The sequence below is a fragment of the Pan troglodytes genome, chromosome 4 (assembly GCF_028858775.2).
Source record: "Pan troglodytes isolate AG18354 chromosome 4, NHGRI_mPanTro3-v2.0_pri, whole genome shotgun sequence".
Classification (NCBI taxonomy): domain Eukaryota; kingdom Metazoa; phylum Chordata; class Mammalia; order Primates; family Hominidae; genus Pan; species Pan troglodytes.
The window spans coordinates 173,610,048-173,634,066 of record NC_072402.2 but is presented as its reverse complement, the minus strand read 5'-3'; the positions used below and the strand labels follow the sequence as shown (position 1 = coordinate 173,634,066).

General features: G+C 45.5%; 1 protein-coding gene across 2 annotated transcripts in view; it reads left to right on the top strand.

Moving 5' to 3' along the window:
• Positions 1–2,382: 2,382 nt before the first annotated feature.
• Positions 2,383–24,019, top strand: part of THOC3 (THO complex subunit 3) — a 52,610-nt gene continuing 30,973 nt past the window's right edge. The window contains exons 1-6 of one of the 2 annotated variants that reach the window (XM_001157149.6): positions 2,383–3,301; positions 4,007–4,163; positions 6,152–6,356; positions 9,643–9,804; positions 9,926–10,026; positions 10,941–11,541. In XM_001157149.6, the coding sequence (XP_001157149.1) occupies positions 3,035–3,301; positions 4,007–4,163; positions 6,152–6,356; positions 9,643–9,804; positions 9,926–10,026; positions 10,941–11,104 (1,056 nt within the window). In that variant the 5' untranslated portion in view covers positions 2,383–3,034 and the 3' untranslated portion in view covers positions 11,105–11,541. Of the gene's footprint in view, positions 3,302–4,006; positions 4,164–6,151; positions 6,357–9,642; positions 9,805–9,925; positions 10,027–10,940; positions 11,542–24,019 lie in introns of those variants that run through there. The other variant, XM_054684788.2, reaches the window with a different exon arrangement.

Here is a 24,019-nt window from a genome sequence, read left to right as displayed (position 1 = left end):
AGTGGAACAAAATGCTGCAACTCGGTGAATCTGTGTCACAGGAATAGCAGTGCTTTTTAGTATTCTTGCAACTTTTCTGTAAATTTGAATTTTTCCAAATAAAAAGTTTTAAAAAATGGCCCATGACTCTCTGTTCCCCTCAATTTTATCTCCCCTTTGAGAGACTCTGACTTCAGTCTCAACATTGCCCCCAGATGTGTGCTAGTCCAACTTGAAATGTTATACCAGTTTCTGTCTCAGGCAAGAGCAGTTGGATATACTTATCACAACTGAGTTTCTAACATCCATGTGTACAGAATATAGAAAAGGAACACAAGGGGAAATTAAGTAAAAAACATACATTACAGGCCGGGCGCGGTGGCTCATGCCTGTAATCCCAGCACTTTGGGAGGCCGAGACGGGTGGATCACCTGACATCAGGAGTTCGAGACCAGCCTGGCCAGCATAGCGAAACCCCATCTCAACCAAAAATACAAAAAATTAGCCAGGCATGGTGGCGGTGCCTGTAATCCCAGCTACTCGGGAGAGTGAGGCAGAAGACTTGGTTGAACCTGGGAGGCGGAAGTTGCAGTGAGCCAAGATCGTACTGCACTCCAGCCTGGGCAATAGGAGCAAAACTTCATCTCAAAAAAAAAATTAAAAAATAAAAAATATACATTACATACAAAAATACAAAATGAATGCAGAAATACAAAGAATCACATTTACATGATTTCAGATACTGAGAATCAGAGTGTAGATTTTAGAGTCAGTAACATCTGAGTTCTAACCTTTGCTGTGTCACATGATAGTCATGTGACCTGGACCAGGACATTTTACCTCTTTCTACTTCAGTTTTTGTATCTTGGACAGGGACTTGTAAATCCTCAGTGTATGCAGCAAAAACAAAAAAACAAAAAAACAAAAAAACAAAAAAAAACAGGGAAAATGTAGGAAAAATATCTAAAAAATATATATATATGAAGAAGATTCCTGAAAAAGAGGGGTAAGGAAGAAAACTAGACACCAAATAGTTTCCTACTCCAAGATTTTAGAGACTTCACTGGTATTCTTGGAGTCTGAAAAGCTTTGTAGTTTCCAAGAATTTCTGGTTGCAACGGGGTAGGGAAAAGATTGGGGAAAGATAGGGACCTTATTTCCTACGGTCCTTCTGAGAGCCATATGCTTTATATGTGTACTCATTTAGTACCTAGGACCTTCTGACACTTTCTTATGTTGCTGGTGGAAGTATAAATTATTAAACCTCTTCATAGGTGTTTTGGCAATATATATCCAAATAAAAAAGTGCAGATGTGCACAATGAAGGTTGTATAGGGATATTCGCTGCAATATTGTTCTAAAAGCAAATTCATGAAGGGATCAGTTGAATAAACTATTATATATTCATATAAAGACTGCCACCATTGAGAAGAATGAGACGTCTGCATTTTCTGACAAGAAATGATTTCCTATACATATTTACCATAGAAAGCAAGTTGTGTAAGGAATGCTACCTTTTTGGCAGTGGGTTGGGGGAGGTTATGCACACACCTATCTACCTTGCCCAGGTGCTTACTTACACTGTCTCTGGAAGGCCACACAAGAAATTTAACTTTTTCAGAAGAGAAGTTTGGGGACACAGGATGGAGGGAAGCTTTTCAATCTATTCCCTTTTATACTTTTTACATTTGTTACCAAGTGCACGTGCTGCCTTTTAAAAATTGGGTTTTTAAACACATTTACCACTACTACTCACCACCAAAACCTTCCCCCCTCAGCTCTTCTCCAGGGCCTTGACTGGCGCTGGCAGCTCACCACCCCTTTTTTCTCCAGCAAGAAGTCACTGGTTTAAGGGAGATATGAGAGGTGGGGTGGATACGCAGGTGGACATTTACTTTTCACTCTATATCTTTTATTTTTATATTTACAATCATGTGCATGTAATACTGTTACAGGAAAAGGGTCCCAATCCAGACCCCAGGAGTGGGTTCTTGGATCTCACTCAGGAAAGAATTCAGGGCAAGTCCGCAGTGCAAAGTGAAAGCAAGTTTATTAAGAAAGTAAAGGGAATAAAAGAATGGCCACTCCATAGACAGAGCAGCCCCGAGGGCCGCTGGTTGCGCATTTTTATGGTTTTTCCTGATGATATGCTAAACAAGTGGTGGATTATTCATGCCTCCCTTTTTTAGACCGTATAGGGTAACTTCCTGACGTTGCCATGGCATTTACAAACTGTCCTGGCACTGGTGGGAGTGTAGCAGTGAGGATGACCAGAGGTCACTCTCATCTCCATTTTGGTTTTGGTGGGTTTTGGCCGGTTCCTTTACTGCAACCTGTTTTATCATCAAGGTCTTTATGACCTGTATTTTGTGCTGACCTCCTATTTCATCCTGTGATTAGAATGCCTTAACAGTCTGGGAATGCAGCCCAGTAGGCTTAAGCCTCATTTTACCCAGTTCCTATTTAAGATAGAGTTGCTCTGGTTCACACGCCTCTGCCATTACCTTTTAAAAACAAAAAATCCATTTTTATTTAAAAAAAAAAAAAAAACCTCCAGACCCTTTCTTAACACCTCTTCCCTCACTCCACACCCGCTAGCCCTTTTCATGGGACAAGCTCACCAGCTGGTCCTTCTCCAGCAAAAAGCCCAGGGCTTTCTGCTCTTAAGGGAGGGGACTAGGGATTAGGGAACAACCCCAGAAGAAAGGTGATGAGTTAACTGTTTAGAAGGTTAGTGTTGGTTCTTTTATTCGATTAAACAGGAATACACATATATCTACCAAAGAATAGGTAAGGGAGAAATAAGAACACTAAAAAAACTCGGAATCGTTAAGTGTGAAGCATATTTGGAGTTAAAAGAAGCAAATATTACTAAGTAAGCAGACGCGGGCACGCGCTGCATACCGGGATTTGTAGTCCCTTCCGGGGCGGGGTACAGCGCGCCTGCGCAGAGGGGCCGTCGCTCTTCCGGGCGCATGCGTGCGGCAGCGGCGCCAGGACTGACTGCACCGTGGAGGCTGCTGCAGTGTTGTGAGTTGGAAGCTGGGAGCTCGGCATGGCGGTCCCCGCTGCAGCCATGGGGCCCTCGGCGTTGGGCCAGAGCGGCCCCGGCTCGATGGCCCCGTGGTGCTCAGTGAGCAGCGGCCCGTCGCGCTACGTGCTTGGGATGCAGGAGCTGTTCCGGGGCCACAGCAAGACGCGCGAGTTCCTGGCGCACAGCGCCAAGGTGCACTCGGTGGCCTGGAGTTGCGACGGGCGTCGCCTAGCCTCGGGGTCCTTCGACAAGACGGCCAGCGTCTTCTTGCTGGAGAAGGACCGGTTGGTGAGCTGCCGGGGCTCGGCTCAGGCTAGGGAGAGGGGCCGTGGTGAGGTGAGGTGCGGTAGTGGGAGAGCGAATGGGGGCGAACGGAGCCGCGGGGGTGAAAGGAGAGTGGGTTTGAGGGAAGGGGAAAGGGGGAGTGTGGAGATGAGGAGGGAGTAGGGAGAAGGTGGAGTGTGGGGGTGACGGGGTCGTGAGGGGTGAGGAGAGGAAGATTGGGGGCGTGTGAAGAGTGTGGAAGTAAGGAGGTTGGCGATGGCGGGTGAAGGTGAGGAGAGGGTGGATGGGACGGGGCTGCGATGGGAGCCTTACTCGTTTGGAGTCGAATCCTGTGCTGGTAAGAAGTGGCTAGGGGCTGTGGTGGTGGTGGTGGTGGTGGTGGTGAGGAGGGCCCATTTGAAAGTCATAGGGCGTCCCGTGGGAATGAGCGGCCGGGTTAGGAACGTTGGTGGTAGAGTAAGGGTGGAAAACCAGGAGGGAGGAGAAGGCCAGGGAGGGCACAAAAGTAAGGGCATAGGTGTGGAAGCTGAGAAAAACAGTTCAGAAGGACTGCGGAGAAGAGAAGGGAGAAAGGGCTTGGAAGAACTGGATTCTGAATTACCCAGATCTTTACTGGTCCCAGCATACTTTGGTTTGAATAAGCTTATAAAGTTATATGCGGAGGCAGTTACATCTATGTGAAGTCACATCTGGATTCTGTTCTTTCAGGTCAAAGAAAACAATTACCGGGGACATGGGGATAGTGTGGACCAGCTTTGTTGGCATCCAAGTAATCCTGACCTATTTGTTACGGCATCCGGAGATAAAACCATTCGCATCTGGGATGTGAGGACTACAAAATGCATTGCCACTGTGAACACTAAAGGTGACTATTCAGAGAGAGGGCAATAGGAAGATAAGCTGTTTGGATTCATTCAACAACCATTTTCCGAATATCTTTTCTGTGCCTGGCACTCAGCTGTGTATGAGACATCCTGAGCTGAATAAGCGTTTCCAGCTCCAAGGACCTCCCCTGCGGGGGGAAGACATATATTTACAAATAACATAGCAAGATATGGTTCATTTTATAATGGAGAGGTCTGCAAGGTGGATACCCAGAATAGAAATGAAAACAAAAGTCTGCCTAGGGGAGCCAGGGAAGGCCTCACCAAATTTGAGCAAACTTTTAGGGTAGCCATAGGAATTGAGTGGTCAGGGTGCTGTGGGTGGGGAATGGGGCATTTCCAGGAGGGAACAGCATGTGCAAAGGCATGGAGAATTTGGAAAATTCTGATGAGTTAGAATGGTTGAAACTTGGATGGTCTTGGTGATCTGGGAGAAAGTTGTGCAGTACATTTATAGGCTCTGTTGTAAGTATTGAGGCCGGTATTGTATGGGACTCTGAGTTTTCATTGATCGTAAGATGTTCCATTAGGAAAGAAAGTTAGTAAATAACTGTGATACACCCAAAATTTTGAAATGCTTTCTGATACATTTTAAGATACAGTATAGATACTAAAATGTGAGAAAATATGCATTTTAGAATGGAAAAAGTTGGTGAGATTTTTAATTGATGTGTTCAGTGTGGGCCACTGGACTTTGTTGACAAGACTTATCTCTGGAGGCGGAATGGTGTGGTTTTTCCCCAAGTATACAGCTGCTGATCCATGAGTGATTCAGGTGATGCGTGGGTGAACATTAAAAACCAGTTTTGCAAATATCTTAATGTCTACTAGAAGAACTAGCACATAGAATTTATTATTCAGTTGAAGCTAAATTTATTTTATTTTTATTTTTGAGACAGGGTCTTGCCCTGTTACCCAGGATGGAGTACAGTGGCACAATATTGGCTCCCTGCAGCCTCCACCTGGGCTCAAGCCATCCTCCCACCTCAACCTCCTGAGTAGCTGGGACTACAGGCACATGCCACCATGCCTGGCTAATTTTTTGTAGAGACGGGTTTTGCCATATTGCCCAGGCTGATCTTGAACTCCTGGACTCAAGTGCTGCCTACCTTGGCCTCCCAAAGTGCTGGAATTACAGGCTTGAGCCTCCACAGCTGGCTGCTAAATTTATTTAAGTAAACTTTTTTGAATCAATTTTAAGAAAAATCTTGAATAAAGAAAAGTATAGTGTTTAATGGATAGGACAAAAATTGTGATGTTGGCATGTGAATGGCTGGAGTTGAGAAATGCTGGTGTAAGAGAAAAGGGGGCTTTGGGGTCAAATCTGGGTTTAAAGTCTTGGCTCGGCCGGGCGCGGTGGCTCACGCCTGTAATCCCAGCACTTTGGGAGGCCGAGGCGGGCAGATCACGAGGTCAGGAGATTGAGACCATCCTGGCTAACACGGTGAAACCCCGTCTCTACTAAAAATACAAAAAAATTAGCCTGGTGTGGTGGCAGGTGCCTGTAGTCCCAGCTACTCGGGAGGCTGAGGCGAGAGAATGGCGTGAACCCAGGAGGTGGAGCTTGCAGTGAGCCAAGATCACGCCACTGCACTCCAGCCTGGGCAACAAACAGAGTAAGACTCTGTCTCAAAAAAAAAAAAAAATCTTGGCTCTGTGACTTCATAGCTTTACACTTTGGCTTGTCGTCTTATCTCCTATTTCCTTCATCTATAAAATCTTATAGATTTTATAAATGGAGATAATAAAGTGTATGTTAGAGGAGTATTGTGAAGACCAAATGGGGAAATGTGTAGATGAAAGTTCTGGACTTATTGTTGAATCATAAGTGGTAGCTCCCTTCCATCGTCTAGGACTTTAATGAGTAAGCCCGGAAGAAAGCTCTGGTCTTCTTTCTAGGATAGCGCAATAAACTTGTGGAGGATTATGAGCAAACAGATTATCTTGCTGATTATGTCTGGGTTCCCAGGGGAGAACATTAATATCTGCTGGAGTCCTGATGGGCAGACCATTGCTGTAGGCAACAAGGATGATGTGGTGACCTTTATTGATGCCAAGACACACCGTTCCAAAGCAGAAGAGCAGTTCAAGTTCGAGGTCAACGAAATCTCCTGGAACAATGACAATAATATGTTCTTCCTGACAAATGGCAATGGTTGTATCAACATCCTCAGGTGAGGGGGTCTAGCTTAGGGGACTGTCATGTCTTTGTGCTGGGTGCTGTGTCAGATATGGAGATGAATTAGATGTGAGCCTATCCTGAAGGAGCTTAAAACACAAATAGTAAGAGAGAATCCTAACCTGTCTTAAGTACATTTGAGCTGTATATTTTATATACTTTATATTTTACTGAGTCCTCTGCCTCCAGGGTTCAAGCGATTCTCCTGCCTCAGCCTCCCAAGTAGCTGGGATTACAGGCATGTGCCACCACACCCGGCTAATTTTGTATTTTTTGTAGTTTAGGGTTTCTCCATGTTGGTCAGGCTGGTCTCCAACTCCCGACCTCAGGTGATTAGCCCGACCTCTGGCTAATTCGTACTCTTAAAGTTTCAACTGAAATATCACTTTCCCTTCAGGGAAGCTCCCCCGCTACCCCAAGGTTAGAGGTAGGTTAGAGGCTTATTTTATATACTTTCTGTAGGAAGCACTTTTCTTTCTATATTGTAATTGCATGTTTATTTGCCTGTGTCTCCTGTTAGACTGTGAATTCCTTGATGGTAGGGATGGTGTTTGCCTTGTTTAGTGTTGAATCCCTAATGTCTAGTCCTGTACCTGCTCCACATAGTAGGATCTTAGTAAATATTTGTTCTGTAAATGAATGAAACTGTGGAGCTGAAATTCAGGTCTGTTCAATTCTAGCCTTCCACTATCCCAGGTGAACAATGCAAGACCAAGTGAGATAGGTTCTGTGAGTGGGAGGCCAGGAGTTTGCTGTGAAATTCCACGGAAAGAACATACATACTATATGGGGGGTTGAAGGAGGGAGCTTGTGAGCTTGATCTTGAAAGATGAGCAGAATTTTAAGAATAAGTAAAAGGGAACCACATAACTGACAAAGCAGGTGTGAGTGAGCGTGACTTATTTGGAGAGTGGTTAGGTCAGGGTTGTTGGGGGAGTGGTGGCAGATAAGGGAAATAAGAGAGGGCATGATAATGGGAAGATGAAGTCTAATTTGGGACCAGATTATAAAAGGCCTTTATTTTATGCTTAGTGTCTTGGGTTTTATTTTGTAGGCAATGGGGAGTCTATAACTTTTTAAGAAAACCCTTTTTATTATAAAACACAGATATTGAAAACCACATAAAATAAATGTATAGCTTAATGAACTCTTATAGGCTTAACTCTTGTGCAACCCCGCCCAAGTTGAGAAGTACTTCTTTCCAGCCATCCCAGAAGTCCATCCAGGTGTTTTGTCCTAATTACAACTTCCTTCCACAAAAGCAAACACTATCCTGACTTTTATAGTGTTTCTTCATAGTTTATCTACCACATGTGCAGCCCCTAGATACCCTAGTTTTGCTCATTAAAAAAAAAAAAAAATTGGTATGTCTTTTGTATCTCTTAAATTACTCAAAAGAAACTTCCAAAAACGTAGCTGTTGAAAAACCAGACTGTTAACCTGTGGAGATTCTCCCAGTTTGGCTTTTGCTGATTCCATATGCTGTTTATGTGTTGGACTGTTGTGTAAAGAGATGCTGCTTCTCATCTGCCATTTGGTTACCCAGTAGTGTAGTTCATGTAGGGAAGGCGGGATAAAATTTTGATTCTGTTTGTCAGATAATGATTTTGTTTCCTGCTACCTCCAAAGATGAGCAGTTAGGTGTTTTTTTTTTAAAGAATCATTATGGGCTGATGTTTTTAAACATAGTTGGTGTGTTTCCATCTCTTGTAATTGTTACGCCTGTTGAAGCTCAAATTATCCCATCTTTGGCCAATAAGAACCTCTTCAAGTTGGTTCCTGAGACCTTTTTTGACATAATCCCATCGTCTTCTGTTTTTTTGCTCTCTGGTTTGATAAGATGCCAAGTTCATCTTGTGCATTTCTTGCCCCAGACCTTTAATCAGAAAATTCTCCAAGAAGCCTTAACATTCTGGCTGGGTGCGGTGGCTCACGCCTGTAATCCCAGCCCTTTGGCACTTTGGGAGGCCGAGGCGAGTGGATCACTTGAGACCTGGCAATCATAGAGAAACCCCGTCTCTACTCAAAATACAAAAATTAGCTGGGCGTGGTGACGCAGGTGTATATTCCCAGCTGCTTGGGAGACTGAGGCAGGAGAATCGCTTGAACCCGGGAGGCGGAGGTTGTAGTAAGTTTAGATTGCACCACTGCACTCCAGCATCCTGGGTGACTGAGTGAGATTCCACCTCAAAAAAAAAAGGAGCCTTACATTCTTTTACTGAGAAATGATACTGAAGTTAGGAATGTTCATTACCGCTGGGTTGGCCTAGGAATTACATGTGTGTGTGTGTATATATATATATATTTAAAGATAAAATACCTTATGAATTCACATTGATAACTTGCAATCAAAATTGAGGACTCCAGGGATTTTACTAAACCTCTTCTATATTACAAATATATTTCTTTCCTCCCAAATTGAGTATTCTGGTTCTCAAGGGCACAGGGGATCATAGAATTAGAATATCCGATGGTTACTTATTACCTGTCTCCCATGGTAAACATATAGATGTCTCAGAACAACAATATTACTGCCGCTACCACCAATGTGATGACTTGAAACAAAAAATGTTTTTGGTTTTTGCATATGCTCTTTCCGTTCTTCCCCATTAAAAAAATAGTACTGTATGTTGTAAGCATGTGCATATGTTACATATTATACCCTCTCTTTAAACCGTGTATAGTTTTTGCAAGAAACTGTATATTCAGTGTTCAGCACCAGTCCTTATGAGTCTCTAGTCATTTTTTTAATTGAAGCTCATTCTCTAGTTAAGATTCCTCGGGAAGCGTTCATGGGAACATTATTCCTGGAGTTTTTGTTACAACTTATTTACGTACTTCTAAAACTTACAGATTTTATAAAACGTTATTGTGCTTATTGTTTGTATCATTATATTTGAAATTCAGTTTTGCTGGATCTAAAAATCCTTGGCTCATTTTCTCGCTTGTGTATCTTTCTTAAATATGGTACTCCATTTTCTTTTGGCATTAAGTGTTGCTGTCAGAAAGCCCAATAATCTAATTTTCTTTTTCTTTAAAGTCCACTAATTTTGCTAGTCTCTGTCTCGATGTTGGTAACCTTGGTTCTGTAGTCTCAGGTATGTGTTGTGCTTTTTAAATAATGTAGTTCAAAATCTTTTTTTATTTCAGGAATGTTATCTTGAATGACAGTTCTTGGTGGTGGTCTATTATCTTTGCTTTTCTTCTTCATCGTCTCCTATTATTGTTTTAGCACCACAGTCCTCTTCTGCAGTTTGATCGCTGTCTGTCTTTTTTCTCAGCTACCCAGAACTGAAGCCTGTGCAGTCCATCAACGCCCATCCTTCCAACTGCATCTGTATCAAGTTTGACCCCATGGGGAAGTACTTTGCCACAGGAAGTGCAGATGCTTTGGTCAGCCTCTGGGATGTGGATGAGTTAGTGTGTGTTCGGTGCTTTTCCAGGTAAGTGACTCTATCAGCATTTCCCTTGTTGGGTACATTAATTTTATTTCATTGTGAGTGACATTGTTCCCTCCTCTTACTTGGTAATTCTCTTGTCTCTTCTGTCCACTCTGTATCATAGGCTGGATTGGCCTGTAAGAACCCTCAGTTTCAGCCATGATGGGAAAATGCTGGCGTCAGCATCGGAAGATCATTTTATTGACATTGCTGAAGTGGAGACAGGTAACTTCATGAGAATCTACCGTGTTTCACCTTTGGCAGTCAGGACTTCTCTTGTGATCTCATCTCTGCATGTGACTACTTCACCAGCATGATCATGAATGAATTTGTCTCCTTTAGACAAGTGTGTTTCTGTTTTGACTGTCACTGCCAGGTGGTGAGGAAGCAAAGAGTTAAGAAATAAACAGGCAGGTCTGAGGCAAGTGATTTAGAAAAATATTTTGATTTATTTAAACTTTAAACTACAGAGTAGAAGGAAGAAAAAAGCATCACTTGGGGTCCCACTCTCTAAATACCACCTGTTTTAAATGTTGTGATGTATTTCTGTTTATCTTTTGCCTGTATATGAACTTGAAAAAATATTTTTTAAAATTTGAGGAATTATGAAGTTTTTGCTTTAAAAACAACAGAAGCTGGAAATAGAAAAATGGGAGGAGAGTATTCATTTTACAAAAGAATTTCCTCAGATTTGTTTTTTAATGTTGCTTTATTGTTTTCGGAAATCTGTGACACTCTTCGTAAAAGGATTAAAACTGTATAGAAAACTTCGAAGAGAAAAGTAAAGAACTTGAAATTCCACTATGTAAAGAATGCCCCTGTTAGTCACGTTGTGGTGAACATTGTCCAGCATCCAGCCATGCAGATCCTTCATGTAACTGCATGTCCCTGTGACGCGGAGACACTTTCCTGCTCAGTGACCTGCTCTTGAGTTAACCCACCTGTGCTCAGAACCTGCTCTGTCCTCCGCTGGCTTGTGGGCTCTCTGTGCCTGGGGGTTCTCTGTAAAATGAGGTAATAGTTGTATCTATCTCATGGGATTAGTAGGTGGATTAAACCAGTTAATACAGGTAAGTACTTAATGAATGTATCCTTCGTTTTGAACGTATTGATTGGTTTCTCTCTATTGTTTTCTATAGGGGACAAACTATGGGAGGTACAGTGTGAGTCTCCGACCTTCACAGTGGCGTGGCACCCCAAAAGGCCTCTGCTGGCATTTGCCTGTGATGACAAAGACGGCAAATATGACAGCAGCCGGGAAGCCGGAACTGTGAAGCTGTTTGGGCTTCCTAATGATTCTTGAGAGGAGGTTGTAGGGAGAGGAGGCCCCGGCAGAGGTCTTCCTTCATGTGGTTAGTTTGGTCTGTTCTCTCTGAGTTGGTGGGCACCCTAAATATTTGTAAGTTGGTATAAATTGTGAACGTCTCTGGTCAGGCTGCGCATTTCGTTCTTTTGCTTTGTCTGTGTATTAGCTCTTTCCATTCTTTGCCCCCAGCATGAGTTAACTCGTGTGGACTCTGCAGTGCGAGTAGTGACCCCAGCATACCTTGTCCTCTGGACCTCCTGTCTTCTCTGCTTCGGGTGCATGGTAGACTTTGTGGCATTTGATACAACTTGGACAATACCTAGTTTGGAGGGAGGGGAATGGAAGGGCATGGAAGTTTTTTTAAATAATTAAAAAAATATATATATAATTTTGAGAATTGAGCATTTAATAAACTGACTTTTGTTATTATGGAACTTCTAAGACTTTTAAAATTATTATGTCCTTGAGTTGCAGTTTTGTATTTTTTTTTTTTTAATTTCAGAAAGAGAATTTAAATGTTGTAATTCTGTCATTTAATGTCCCAACAAAGAAGCCTCTGAAATATAGGGACAAAGCTAATTGAATGACCGAACTAAAATTTTGGCTCTGAGCTTCCTGGTGGCAAAGTGAAGAGGGGAGTAAGTCAGTTAGCTTTCTTATTGAAAAGAAAAACACTTATTGGTTCCTCATGGAAAGCAAAGCTTTATTAGTTCTTCCCTCTTAAAAAAAGGGCTTATGTTTGGGGGGGTTGTTACCTAAGAGCAGTAGTTTTTCATTATATTGTAATTTTCTTTGGTGTTAAAGCAAATATTGAGGCATATAGAAATAGTGTTGGTAGAAAATTTTGGAAAAAGATAAGCAAAAAGAAAAATTACATTCCTAGCACCAAGAGGTAACTGCTATTAGAATTTTGATGTATATCCTTCCAGAAGTTTTCTCGTGTCCATGTTTATGTATAAAAACATGTTTATCTTCATACATGAAGGGTAGACAAACCAAGTATGGCAAGATAAGTTAGGCAAGGTGCACAGCACCATGTTGGGGGGTATTATAAACACTCAACAAGTCTTAATAGACATTTGTAGTTACTGGGCATTCACTACATGCCTGCTACTGTAAGGAACACTTTTATCAGCTGTTACTCAGTGTTTGCAGCAGCCTTCTGAGGTGGGTGTTGTCACCATTTTACTACCTCAGGGAGTTTAAGTAACTCAGTGTTACTCATCAAGTGACTGTATTCAGATCTAGGTTTGTTTAAAGGCCCATGTGCCTTTACTTGCAATGGGCTACTCTGTTTCTGCAAGTATTGCCATTCCCGCCTCACAGATGAATAAACCATGGCCATGAGAAGTCAACTGTTGGCCCATATTAGTGAGTGATGTGTTGAGCAGGTGCAGTAGTGTGCACAGTAGTGTTTGCAGTAGCGTTTCTCACCTTCCCTGATGAAGGGTCTTTTCAGTTGCAAACCAACTTGCCACCTTAGCGGCAGAAGTTGAGTGTTGTTCGTGTCACTGTGAGTAAATTTTGATGCATTATTTCTTGTTTTTGCAACCATCTGTCATTCCTGTGGTTTCTGCCATGTTTATATATTCCCTCTAGAACTGGTACCAGATGCTGAGGGTTTGGGCTACATCTTAATATCTGATTGATTCCCTCTTCCATCCTTGTGGATTTTTTTCTCCTCTGGGTTTATGTAAATTAGTGATCCACACGACCTGTCACTTAAACAAGAGGAAACTTTGCATTTAACTGGTGGGACACTTGTAGCAACAGGAAAACACACATCCATGAGCAAAGAGTCCCAGTGTGTGTGAGTTTTTGCAGACTGTCAAGGTCTTGATGACACCATCTCTGTGCCTTGGCTTTGAAGTACTGGAGGAGTTCAAAGGTGGGCCCATCCTGGGGAAATGACATGTGTCTCAGACCCGGGGCCCCTTTGGTTTGAGTGCATTTTCTAGTTCTGCAGAGCTGGAAGGATGCCATTCAGAGTCACAGCTGGCCATTTATTATTTGGTCTGTCGAGGCATTTTCTGCAGTTGCTACTACACACATCAGCAAGTCAGGAGTGAGTGGGGAGGTCAGCTACGAGCTAGATTTTAGTTGGCAGGGAGAGTCTAGGATTTGCTGCACTTGTTCGCACACACACTTACTCATCATGTGCCCAAACAGACTGCAGTATCCACATACCAATGACCCACTGTTGTGTTGGCTGGAATGACAAGTCAGACTGATAGGTAGTGAAGTTTGTAGTATCATCTCTTTTGCTGAGATCCTGGTATTTGGATGGCGTGAGATCCAGAGTAGGATGAGCCATACCACATGGGAAGCTTGTGAAGTGTATGTGCCATGTTGTTCCCCACACCTTAACCTGTGTGGGTGGGAGGCTGAGCAGCTGGAGTCCTGGGAGAGGGTCCTGTGTGGGGATGGGAGGCTGGTGCAGGGAGTCCTGGCCAGAGGCAGGTGGATCCAAGGAAGGGGCTAAGCCCAGAGCAGGCTCCTAGGAGGTCTTGCAGGGGTGGGGGGTGTAGGGGCTGGGGGAGGGAAGACAGAGAGAATCTGGTTGGGGTGCGATGTGATGTGTGGGTTGGCTCAGTTTAGAGTGGCCAGGAATGGGGTAGAAATGTCCTTGAGCCCTTTCCTGTTTGAAAGAGGTATTCTACTCCCTAAGGGTTTTAGTTACACAAAGGACCATGAACTGTCTTCCTGCTTTGGAAGGAAAAAAGCCCATAGACAGATGTAAAAGGTAATTCCTCTCTTCAGGAAGAGAGTAGAGGTTGAATAGAGTGTGTTGCGGACTCAGAGACACCTAGATGTAGGTGAGGCGTTGCATTCTTTTCTCTCTCTGACGCGGTGGTGCAGTGGAAGTAACACTGGCTTCATAACTTGGGCAGAAGCAGATTTGAAGCTGGCTCCAGCAGTGGTTTATCTGAACCCACTTTGCTCATCCATTAAGTGGAGACAGTGAATCCCCTTCTCCTTGGGTCGTTAGGAAGATTAAACAAGATACAGCCTGTACAGTGTCTAGCACAGCACCTGGCACAAGGGAGGTGCTTAATAAGCCTTCCCCTTGCTTGAGGTGGAGGAGCTCCTAGCGAGAGCATGGAGACCTGTCACTGGTCTGTCATCCTTCTCAGCTCCAGTGCCGCCACCAAGCGAGCAACGTTCATCATTCCAGAGTGAGTGCTGTGAAGGGAGGATATGGATCCATCACACCCCAGGCGCAGTGGGAGGTTCAGAGGAGAAATACGAGATCTGCTTTCCGTTTGCAGTCAGTTTGGGCGCATGATGGATAAGTGTGTGTGTGTGAACAAGTGGAGCACAACTCAGACTGCACAGCAGTGGGTGAAGGAGGAGGGGGGCAAAGCTCCTGTTAACTGAGGCTGCTGGGAAAGGGTCGTATGGGGAGGGGGTGGCCTCAATGCAGGCTTTGGGTAGAGCAGAGGTGAGTGCAGGACAGGGGACAGGTGGGGGGGCGTTGCTGCAGCTTGGAGCCAAGCCAAGGTGTGGCCGTCAGTGTCCTGGACGTGAAGATGGTCAGGGGCAGTAGGAGATGGCGCTGGAGGGAAGAGGGAGGGAGGGGTGTCTGGTTCTGAGTGGTTTCAGTTTGGACTGGCTGGTAGTGTGGCTGGGTGAGTAGGTAAGAGACGGATATACCTGGGTTCAGATCCTTTCCTGCCATTGCTAACAGGGAGACTTTAGCCAAATTACTTCACCTCCATGATTTTGCTTGTCTTTAAGATGTGCCTGATGGTAATGTGACTTAGGAGGGTTCAATGAGTTGCTGTGTGTAAATGCCTGGCACACTGTGGGTGTGCAGGAAACAGCAGCTCTTGTTACCTAGGTGCTAATACCATACGCGTGTGCTGTATAACCTCCCTACCTTAGGAAGGGGTTTTCAGTGTCCCCTGGGCTCATCACATTGTCTAAAAGGGAGGGATATAGCGTTGTAAAGAAGATACTGTAGCCTTGAAAAGAGGATGGGATTTGGAGAAAATGAATATTTGACAATTATTTTTTATCACCCATTTGTAGAGCTAAGGCCATTTAACTTTCAGGAACACTAAACTGGAAACTATTCAGCCAATATTTATACAGATTTACTAACAGTTTACATGTTTGGGATGGTTAGTGATGCAGAGCCGTAAGTTGTTGAATTTTAAGACATCCGGCAAGAGGCATAAGTCATTCAGTTTTAAGACATCTGGCATCTCACTCTTTTATGACTTACAAGAAGCAGACCTGCTTGTGAAAACATGCCCACCTGACCAGCAGCATCAGTGACAGAGTCACCGGGTACAACTTGCCCGCTGTCAGGGACCACTGGGGCACCATAGATCTACCAAGAACAAGTTGATAAATTTACATTTCCTGTTACCTTCCTGATAAGGTTACTGGAATACAGGTCAGGGAATTGTGCGGATGCAGCAAGGAATCTGTCCGGTCATCTCGGGATGTCCTTGAGGACCAAAGGAAATCTGGGCTGGCACAGGTTGATTTGTAGCTGGTCATCAACTGTACCCCGAAGGGGGATTACAGTCAGCTTCGAGAATATCTGCTCTCCTGAAGTATCACGGTTGAGTTCAGGTTGAGGGTGATCAGGCCTGTGATTGTTTATTGAACGTTTATGATGGGCTGTGTCTCCTCCAAAATGACGGCCAAAGTGCTTTGCTCAACACATAGGAGGCCCTCTCACGCTCTGTTGGGTTGACCACAAATTGAACTCGTCTGGCTAGGACTGTACAAGGGAGAGGGATAAACCAGACCACTGTACCTTGGACCTACTGTACGGGTAAAAACTGGTTCAAGGAGGTTAGAGAACTTGTCCAGGGTCAAACGGTCTGTATATGAGTTTGAAGCCCATGTTCCTTTCATCCCAGCTGTTTAAGTTTAGCCTAGTCTAGATGTGGCTTAACAGTAACACAGATGTAAAGGCTTAGGGTCTTAGGAGTTTGACCATCAACATGGGATTCACCTGGTTCTTTGTGGGAACGATGTCACACTGCTGATGGGCAGAAGCCAGGGGACAGAGAAGCTTTAGCTTGGAGACCTGGAAACAACACATTCAGGGGAAGAGGGTTCATTTATTCAGCCAGTCACTCAACCCCTCTCCTGTGCCAGGCCTGACTGGAACACTGAGGGTACAGAGGTGAAGGTCCCACAGCCTGGTGTGCAGATGGTGACAATTCATGTGAGTGGTTTCATTAAAAAGCAAGACAGATCCCACCTCTCCCTTGCCTAGAACACTCCATTGGCTCTCACTCCACCTTCCTCAGATCTGATCTTCCCAGGCTGCTTTCTCAGCATTTAGGTCTTCATTTAGAAGCAGTCCTCTCTAACCTGAATGTTAATGGAGCCTCCCTTTGCCCCATTGCTGGATCTCTTCCCACCGACTTTAATTTTATTCAGCGTGCTTATCATCGGAAGCTACTCCTGTTTGCTTCCTTTGTGGCTGTCTCCCCAGGTAAACTGCCAGATGTTCTAGCAATTTTGCCTGACATGTTCATTGCCGTACCCCACATCTCCAGCACCGTGCCTGGTAGTACTCAGCAGGTGTTCAATAAATAGCCATTAAGTAAACGAATGCACGAGAAAGGAGTTACCAATCTGGGCAGAATGGCGAGCAGGCAGTTAGTCCTTGCTTGGTGGGGTTGTGGGAGGGGAGGAGACAAGAAGGTGGGATCTCAGCGTGAGGTGCTGTAATCCCCAGTTCACAGGGTGGGAAGCAGGTTGTGTTTCCTTGCTCCGGTGACTCAGCTGTGAGGCAGAGAAGCAGGATCTATACATTTGTGTGCAGCTTCAAAGCCCAGGTCTTCCAGGAGGTCAATTTTTCTTGATCCTGGCTATATACTGGAACCACCTGATGTTCAGTCTCCATGCCAAGCAAGCTCCCCGGGGGATTCTAACAGGATGGAGAACCACCATCCTAGGCCCTGGTGCTTCTCTGATCTGTGGAAAGGTGAGTGTTGTCACAGAAATGGCACAACAGTGCCTGGGAGTGGAGGGAGAAGGCTTCCTGAAGAAGGCACTGGGGTTTGTCTTAGAAGGGTGGGTAGGAATCTGCTGGGCAGCTCTTGGAGAAGGTTTGAGGCAGAGGGGCTGGTGTCTGCAAAGGCGTGGAGACATGCACCATCCTGGTCTGGTGTGGACAAGGAGCAGGGCAGCGGGGCAGGCAGGGTGAGGATGGACTCCTTGAACAGTCTTGCACTGAGGAGAGTGTTGACTGACATATTTGGACTCTTCTACCTTGTCTGTCATGGTCTAACGCATGTCTTTTCTGGATGTGGTTTCTTTTTTTTTTTTTTTTTTTTTTTCTTTTTTCAAGACTGAGTCTCACCCAGGCTGGAGTGCAGTGGCGTGATCTTGGCTCACTGCAACCTCCACCTCCCGGGTTCAAGCGATTCTCCTGCCTCAGCCTCCCGAGTAGCTGGGACCACAGGTTTGTGCCAATACACCCGGCTAATTTGTGTATTTTTTAGTAGAGACGAGGTTTCAGCATGTTGGCCAGGCTGGTCTCAAACTCCTGACCTCAGATGATCTGCCTGCCTTGGCCTCCCACGTGCTGGGATTACAGGCGTGAGCCACTGCGCCCAGCAGGATGTGGTTTCTTGAGGATCCTTTCAGGGCTTTGGCCTCTCCCAGCTCCTATCCCACTATTATTAGGGTCACAGAGGAGGAGGTCAAGACTGGGATTTATCCATGAAGGCTCTTTGGATGAAATCAGCTGGATATTGGCTGGGTCACTTTGTTAAAGACCAGAACCTGGGGTGGGAAGCCTGTGCCTGTTTGGATGTCAGAGCCCACAGCCATGGGACCCTGGCCCAGCTTCCTAACCAGTTTGGCCCTATTTGCCTTGGAAGCACTTGGGCTGTGGGGTCAAATGGTCCCACGCGCTGATCTTGGCCTTGGCGCTTGCTGGCTGCATGAACATGAGTACATCTTGTCACCTGTCCCAGTTTCAGTCTCTCTATTCTGGGCAGAAGGATTTTCTCACCGACAAGGACTAAGTACCCTCCTATAGGCTCAGGACTGGGGGAGAGCTTGTACACGATAGAGGAGATGCTCGATCGGGTTCTCTCTCCAAGTCCTGCTTCTCATGGATTTAAGGGGCTGTGGAGGGCCTGACTGCTGTGCTGAGTTAGGCCCGGGGCCTGCCGGTGGAGTTCTAAGGCTTTTAAAGAGTTTGAGTTGTGTTTTAGGAAGACCACCTGGGGCAGTGTGGAAATGTCATGATTGAGGGAGAGAGTTTCTTGAAGCAACTCCATCTAGTGCAGAGCTTCTCAAGCTAGGGTGCATCTAAGTATCTGGAGGAGCTGTTAAAGCACGTGTTGCTAGATCCCACTCTGAGAGTTTTAGTTTTGTTTGTTTGTTTTTTGAGACGGAGTCTTGCTCTCGTTGCTTAGGCAGGAGTGCAATGGTGCGATCTCGGTTCACTGCAACCTCAGCCTTCCTGGGTTCAAGCAATTCTCCTGCTTCAGCCTCCCCAGTAGCTGGGATTACAGGTGCCTGCCACCATGTCCGGCTAATTTTTATTTTTTCTTTTTGTATTTTTAGTAGAGATGGGGTTTCACCATGTTGGCCAGGCTGGTCTCATACTCCTGGCCTCGTGATCTGCCCACCTTGGCCTCCCAAAGTGCTGGGATTACAGGTGTGAGCCCAGCCGAGAGTTTGATTTTCTAACATTCTCAGGGGTCGCTGTTGCTGCTGCCGCTGATGTTGGTAAAGTGGTTAGTCAGATAGATACAGGGCCCTTGCCCAGGGTTTAAACCCTTGCTGGGTTTAAACTTTAGATCTTCTACTTGTAGCTAGCTATGTGGCCTTGGCCAGGTCCTCTAACCTGTGTGAGCCTTAGTTTCCTCATCTGTAAATTGGAATGCTACCTACTTCCTAGGATGTTGTAAGAATCCCATGATTTAACGTGTATAATCCTTCAGCACAGTGCCTGTGGTCAGCATTTAATAGAGGATCGTTTTATTATTTTATTAATACCAGTGAGGAGGCTGTTGCAGAAGTCCAAGGGAGAGATGAAAGAGGCTGAACGAGGCTCGTGGCTGAGGGATGGAGGGCATCTGTTTTCTCAGTGGCTCAAAGCCTATGGTCCTCCCTCATAGGAGAACACGTTGCTTCCTTCCACAGTGGGAACTTGCTGAAAACCTGTCGGCTGGTGCCTGTGTGTCCTCTAGAGGGCAGTGGAGTCAAGGCTGAGGATGGAGCATTGTGTGCCCTCGGTTGGGGCTGGTCTGTGCGTTCAGCCTTTATTCCCTGTTCTGAAACCCAATTGTGTATTTGCATTGGACTGTCCCCTCCTCCTTGCTCTGTGTACTTGCTGACGCTTTTTGGAAAGCACATCACAGGGCACCTCTGATTTCCTGCTTGTCTTGTAGCCTGGGATTAGCAGTAGCTGAAGCGTGCTGCTTTCTGGCAGTTGTGTTTATTTCTCAAGGGCACAGGCTGTACAGATCATGGGGGCCTGCTCCCTGCAGCTCAGCTGAGCCTAGGATGAACCACAGTTGCTCTTATGCCAGTTAAAAACTTGGGGCCTGTTCCATCTTGCATTTCCTCCCCCGCTTCCCAGTCCTCGCCCGCACCCTTTGATCCTGTGAGTGGAGAAATGAAGAGAACTCCAAATCCTTAATCCATTTTGAAGGCCGGCTGGCAGCAGGGCTTTCTATGGGCCTGGTAAGCAGCCCTAGTTGAATCATTTTAGAGAAGGGCAGGTATTCTTTCAAGGTTATAGAAAGAAAGAAAAAAAAAACAAACCAGAAGCACATTTATAATATTGGACAGTATACCTTGTCCCAAGCCCTGTACATTTGCTTTATTCCATAATAATAATAAAAGGTACTAGTGCCAGCAGCGTCCGCTCACTGATTGTGTGGTATGAGCCAGGTACCATGCTAAGTGACTTTCATGTGTTAACTCTTCTAAGCCCGGTAACTGCCCGTGAGATTATTAATCCTGCAGAAACTGAGGCTCAGGGAGGTCCCAGTAACACACATCGGGCCAAAGAATGGTGCTATTAGAAATTCAGACCAGTGTGTCTGACTCCAGTTTGCTAAAAACCTGCCTGCTGTCCAAGCTCCAGAATCACTGGGCATGGTCAATTCCATTTTTAGCCCAGCTCTTTCCAAAAGACATTAGGCATTAGACAGGAGAAGGCCATGGTTTTTACAAAGCAGTCTGTTTAGTATTCATGATCCTATAGCATAAGATTCAGTTAAGAGCAGGGATTCAGAGCCAGATTGCCTGGGTTCAAGTCCTGGCTCTGCCACTTACCATCTTTGCAACCTTGGGCAAATTCTTTGATGTCTGAGCCTTAGTTTTTTCATTTGTAAAATGGGGGATAATGGTAGCCACCTCATTGGTTTTCTCTGAGGGTTAAATGAGTTAATATATGTAAAGTGCTTAGATTAGTGCTGGGCACTAAGTAATACCTCAGTAGATGGTAGCTATTGTCATCATCATCATTATTCTTAACCATTATGCTGTATTCACCCATATATTCTCAGTGCCTGACTTATATTAGGGGTTGGTGAATATTGAATAAAATGATCCTTTGGATTCAGATTTTTTTTTTTTTTTTTGAGTTGGCGGGTGCCAGGAGCTAGCTTGATAGAAAAATGAATCAACGTTAGACCCTTTCCTCAGGACTTCTCAGTCTGGTTGGAGAGGCCAGGCATGTGTGTGAATTACTGTAAAAGGCAGAAACATACCATGGAGGTCCTGATGTGGGCGAAAGCACTTTTGGACTGGGGTGCAGGCCATGGGCCAGCTTCAGAGGAGGTGGCTTTGGAATTAGGCCTTGAAAGGTGGGAGGAGGAGGAGGGGAAGAGTGGGTTGGACTAGAGAATTCAGGCTTCTCTTGGGCCTCTTATACCAATAAGTTCACAAATGAACATTGAGTCAGATTGGGTTTTTATTCATTCAGCAAATATTCATCCAGGATGGTTGGAATCAGGCACTGAGACATCGTGATGGCTTTGAACTAGGCCCTGCCCTCAAGTGCCCTGGGTCTAATGGGACAACAGCCAAGGAAACAAGTGATGGTTATTCAGTGTGATGAGGGGCAGTATTGACTTGGAGCCTCTCAGATGTGGGTGAGAGGCACCCGAGTCAGACTGGTTTAAGCAGAGAGGAAATTCACACTGGCTCATTTACCTGGAATATATTCAAGTGTGGCTGGATTCGGGGGTCTCAAAATATGTCTTTAGGAAACTGCTTGCCTCTTTCCCCTGCTTTTCTCTGTGTTGGCTTCACTCTTTGGCAGATTGTCCCTTTGCAGTGTCACAGGTGGCCTCCGGCAGCTCCTGGCTTCCAAGTCACCAGCTCAGGGAACCCCAGCAGAAGGAGGATGCCTCTTGATCAGTAGTTTCCTCTGGAGTTGTGGAATTGAATATCACAGGACACTGTCAGTCATATGCATCCACCATGGCTGCAGGGATTGCCTGCCCACCCCTGCGAGGAGTACAGAGATACAGGGCATATTAGTTTTGCCCAACTCACATGAGCTGAGGTGGGTGGTGGGGGGAGGGAACTGTTATTTCACAAAGAAAATTCAGATGCTGTCACCAGGCAAAACCCACAGATGTCCACTACAGCTACCACCATGGAACAGAATAATTCACCCATTAAGCACCTGGCTTGGGACTCCAGTTCCCAGGGATGGAATCCCAGCTCCACCATTTACAAGTTGTGTGACTGTGGCTGGGTCACTTCACCTGTCAGCCTGAGTCTCAGTGTCCCATCTGCACAATAGGAGTGATGGCCCACACTGCCAGCTTGAATCAACGTGAAAGCACCTTGCAAAGAGTCCAGGCAGGCTCAGGCAGGCGGCACTGCAGTTTGGGGTGGCATGAACTATGATGTCTCTGGCATGTTATCCGACCAGTTCCAGGGCAGCTGTCTGCAGAAAGCAGCCGGTCGTAGCACAAAGAGTCAGGCTGTCCTGGGTTCAAAGCCTGAACCTCCCACTTACGAGCTACATGTTCCTTCATGATGATCACCTTTCCTGCCTCCCAGGGTTGTTGGAAGTGTCAAGGGGACATGTAGACAGCCTGGCACACTTTGTTCTGGGAGTGGTGATAGCTGTGTTCATAGTACAATTGCTACTCCACAGCATGCCAGGAGTCCAGGTGTGAATCTAACGGGACAGACCCCATACTCTGTGAACAAAAGCCCATCTTTCTGGATAAAGGGTACATTTGGCCAGCAGCCAAGGGCCCTGGGAAGGCTTTGTGCAGCCCGGCCCTTCCCTCCTTCCATTCAGCGAGGGGTGGGTACAGCCTCACGGAGGTTCATGTTTCACTATTAATTACCCCCCAGGCTCTTTTATCAGCCTGTCTCTCATTCCCACCACAAGGCTGTCAGCCAGACAGTTGGAACAGAATCTCATTTGGAGTGTGTTTGCTCTTCTCCCCCATTGCTGGCAGAGATCTGGGATCAGCTCTGCATTAGGACAAGTTGTAAGTAAACACACATTTGCTCAAATGTGGCCCTCGTCCCATTCTGTAGCCTTATCTTAGATTTGGGCAGCTTCAAATCAGGGAGCCAGTGTATTTGGAAAATACCTAAAAGTCGTTTAATTCAACCTACCCACTTTACAGAAGAGTAAATGGAAAATTGGAGGTTAGGTCGCTCATGTTTATATGAACTATTGAGGATACAGATAGAGCTGGAAATCAGGTCTTCCAACTGTTAGTCCAAAACTTTTCCCACAAAAACCTGGCGCTTCCCTCCAGTAGCACGTATTGAACATCTACTAGTATATTCCAGGCCCTCTTCTAGGCCCTATAAAAACAGAGTTGAATAAGAAATAATCTCTGCCCTTGAAATGCCTAGGAACTTTCCATTCATTCATCCATCCATTTGTACGTTCATGTTTCTGTCCATGCAATCACTGATCTGGTGTTTGTCTTATCTGTTCATCTCACTACCCATCCATCCCCCCATTCGTCCTTTGTCCATGCAATCACTGATCTGGTGTTTGTCTTATCTGTTCATCTCACTACCCATCCATCCCCCCATTCGTCCTTTATCTACTCATTTTTCCATTTGTCTCCTCTCTCCATCCATCCATGAGTACATCTGTTTATCTCTTTATCCATTCATCCAGCCATCAGTGTGTCTATAAGGCCCAAGTCCTAGGCTGTACTGGGATGGAGATAAGTAAGAAACAATCTTTGCTGTTTAGGCTTTTATATCCAGTGCAGACAGACACAGAAACCTACCTCAAAGGATGTATAAAAGGCTCTCGTACACAAGAAAGGACTTGCAATTCTGCCTCGTATTTCTGTGAAGGCTTCATTCTAAGGGTTGAAATAGTGCTGCATCTGGATAGGAGTTTCCCAGTGGGGAAGATGGGGAAGAACCTAGGCTGAGGGAACAACAGGAGCAGGGGCGTGAGGCTGTCCGGGGGGTGTAGGAGGAAGAGGAGTTTCCTGTCATTTGATGACTCCTTCAAGGAGCAAGCTGGCCAGTTATAGTCAAGAGGGGTTGTCAAAGCCTATTTGGAGAGGACCTTGAATCCCAGAGCCAGAATGCCACCCTATGCACGTTTGGGAGGCACTGTAAGATTTTCAGCAGGAAGTGACATAGGTAGGTGAGCATTTCAGAGAGACCACTCCAGGCAGTAGGATTAGAGGCAGAGGGACTCAAGTGTGAGGAGTGTTTAGAGCCTGTTCTGACAGCCTTAGGACAGTTGACATCCTGCCTGAATCAAGGTGTCCATAGCAGAGATGGGGCCTGCAGGGTGGGGTTTGAGCGACATGTGGAGAAAGTAGAACTTGAATGGTGATGTCAGAGATGTCTGACTGGGGCCGGAGGGGTGGAGGGAGGGGGTATAGATGACAATGCCATTTGCTTAGCTAAAGACCACAGGAGAAAGGGTTGTGGGGGATGCTGCAACAGTAATGCATT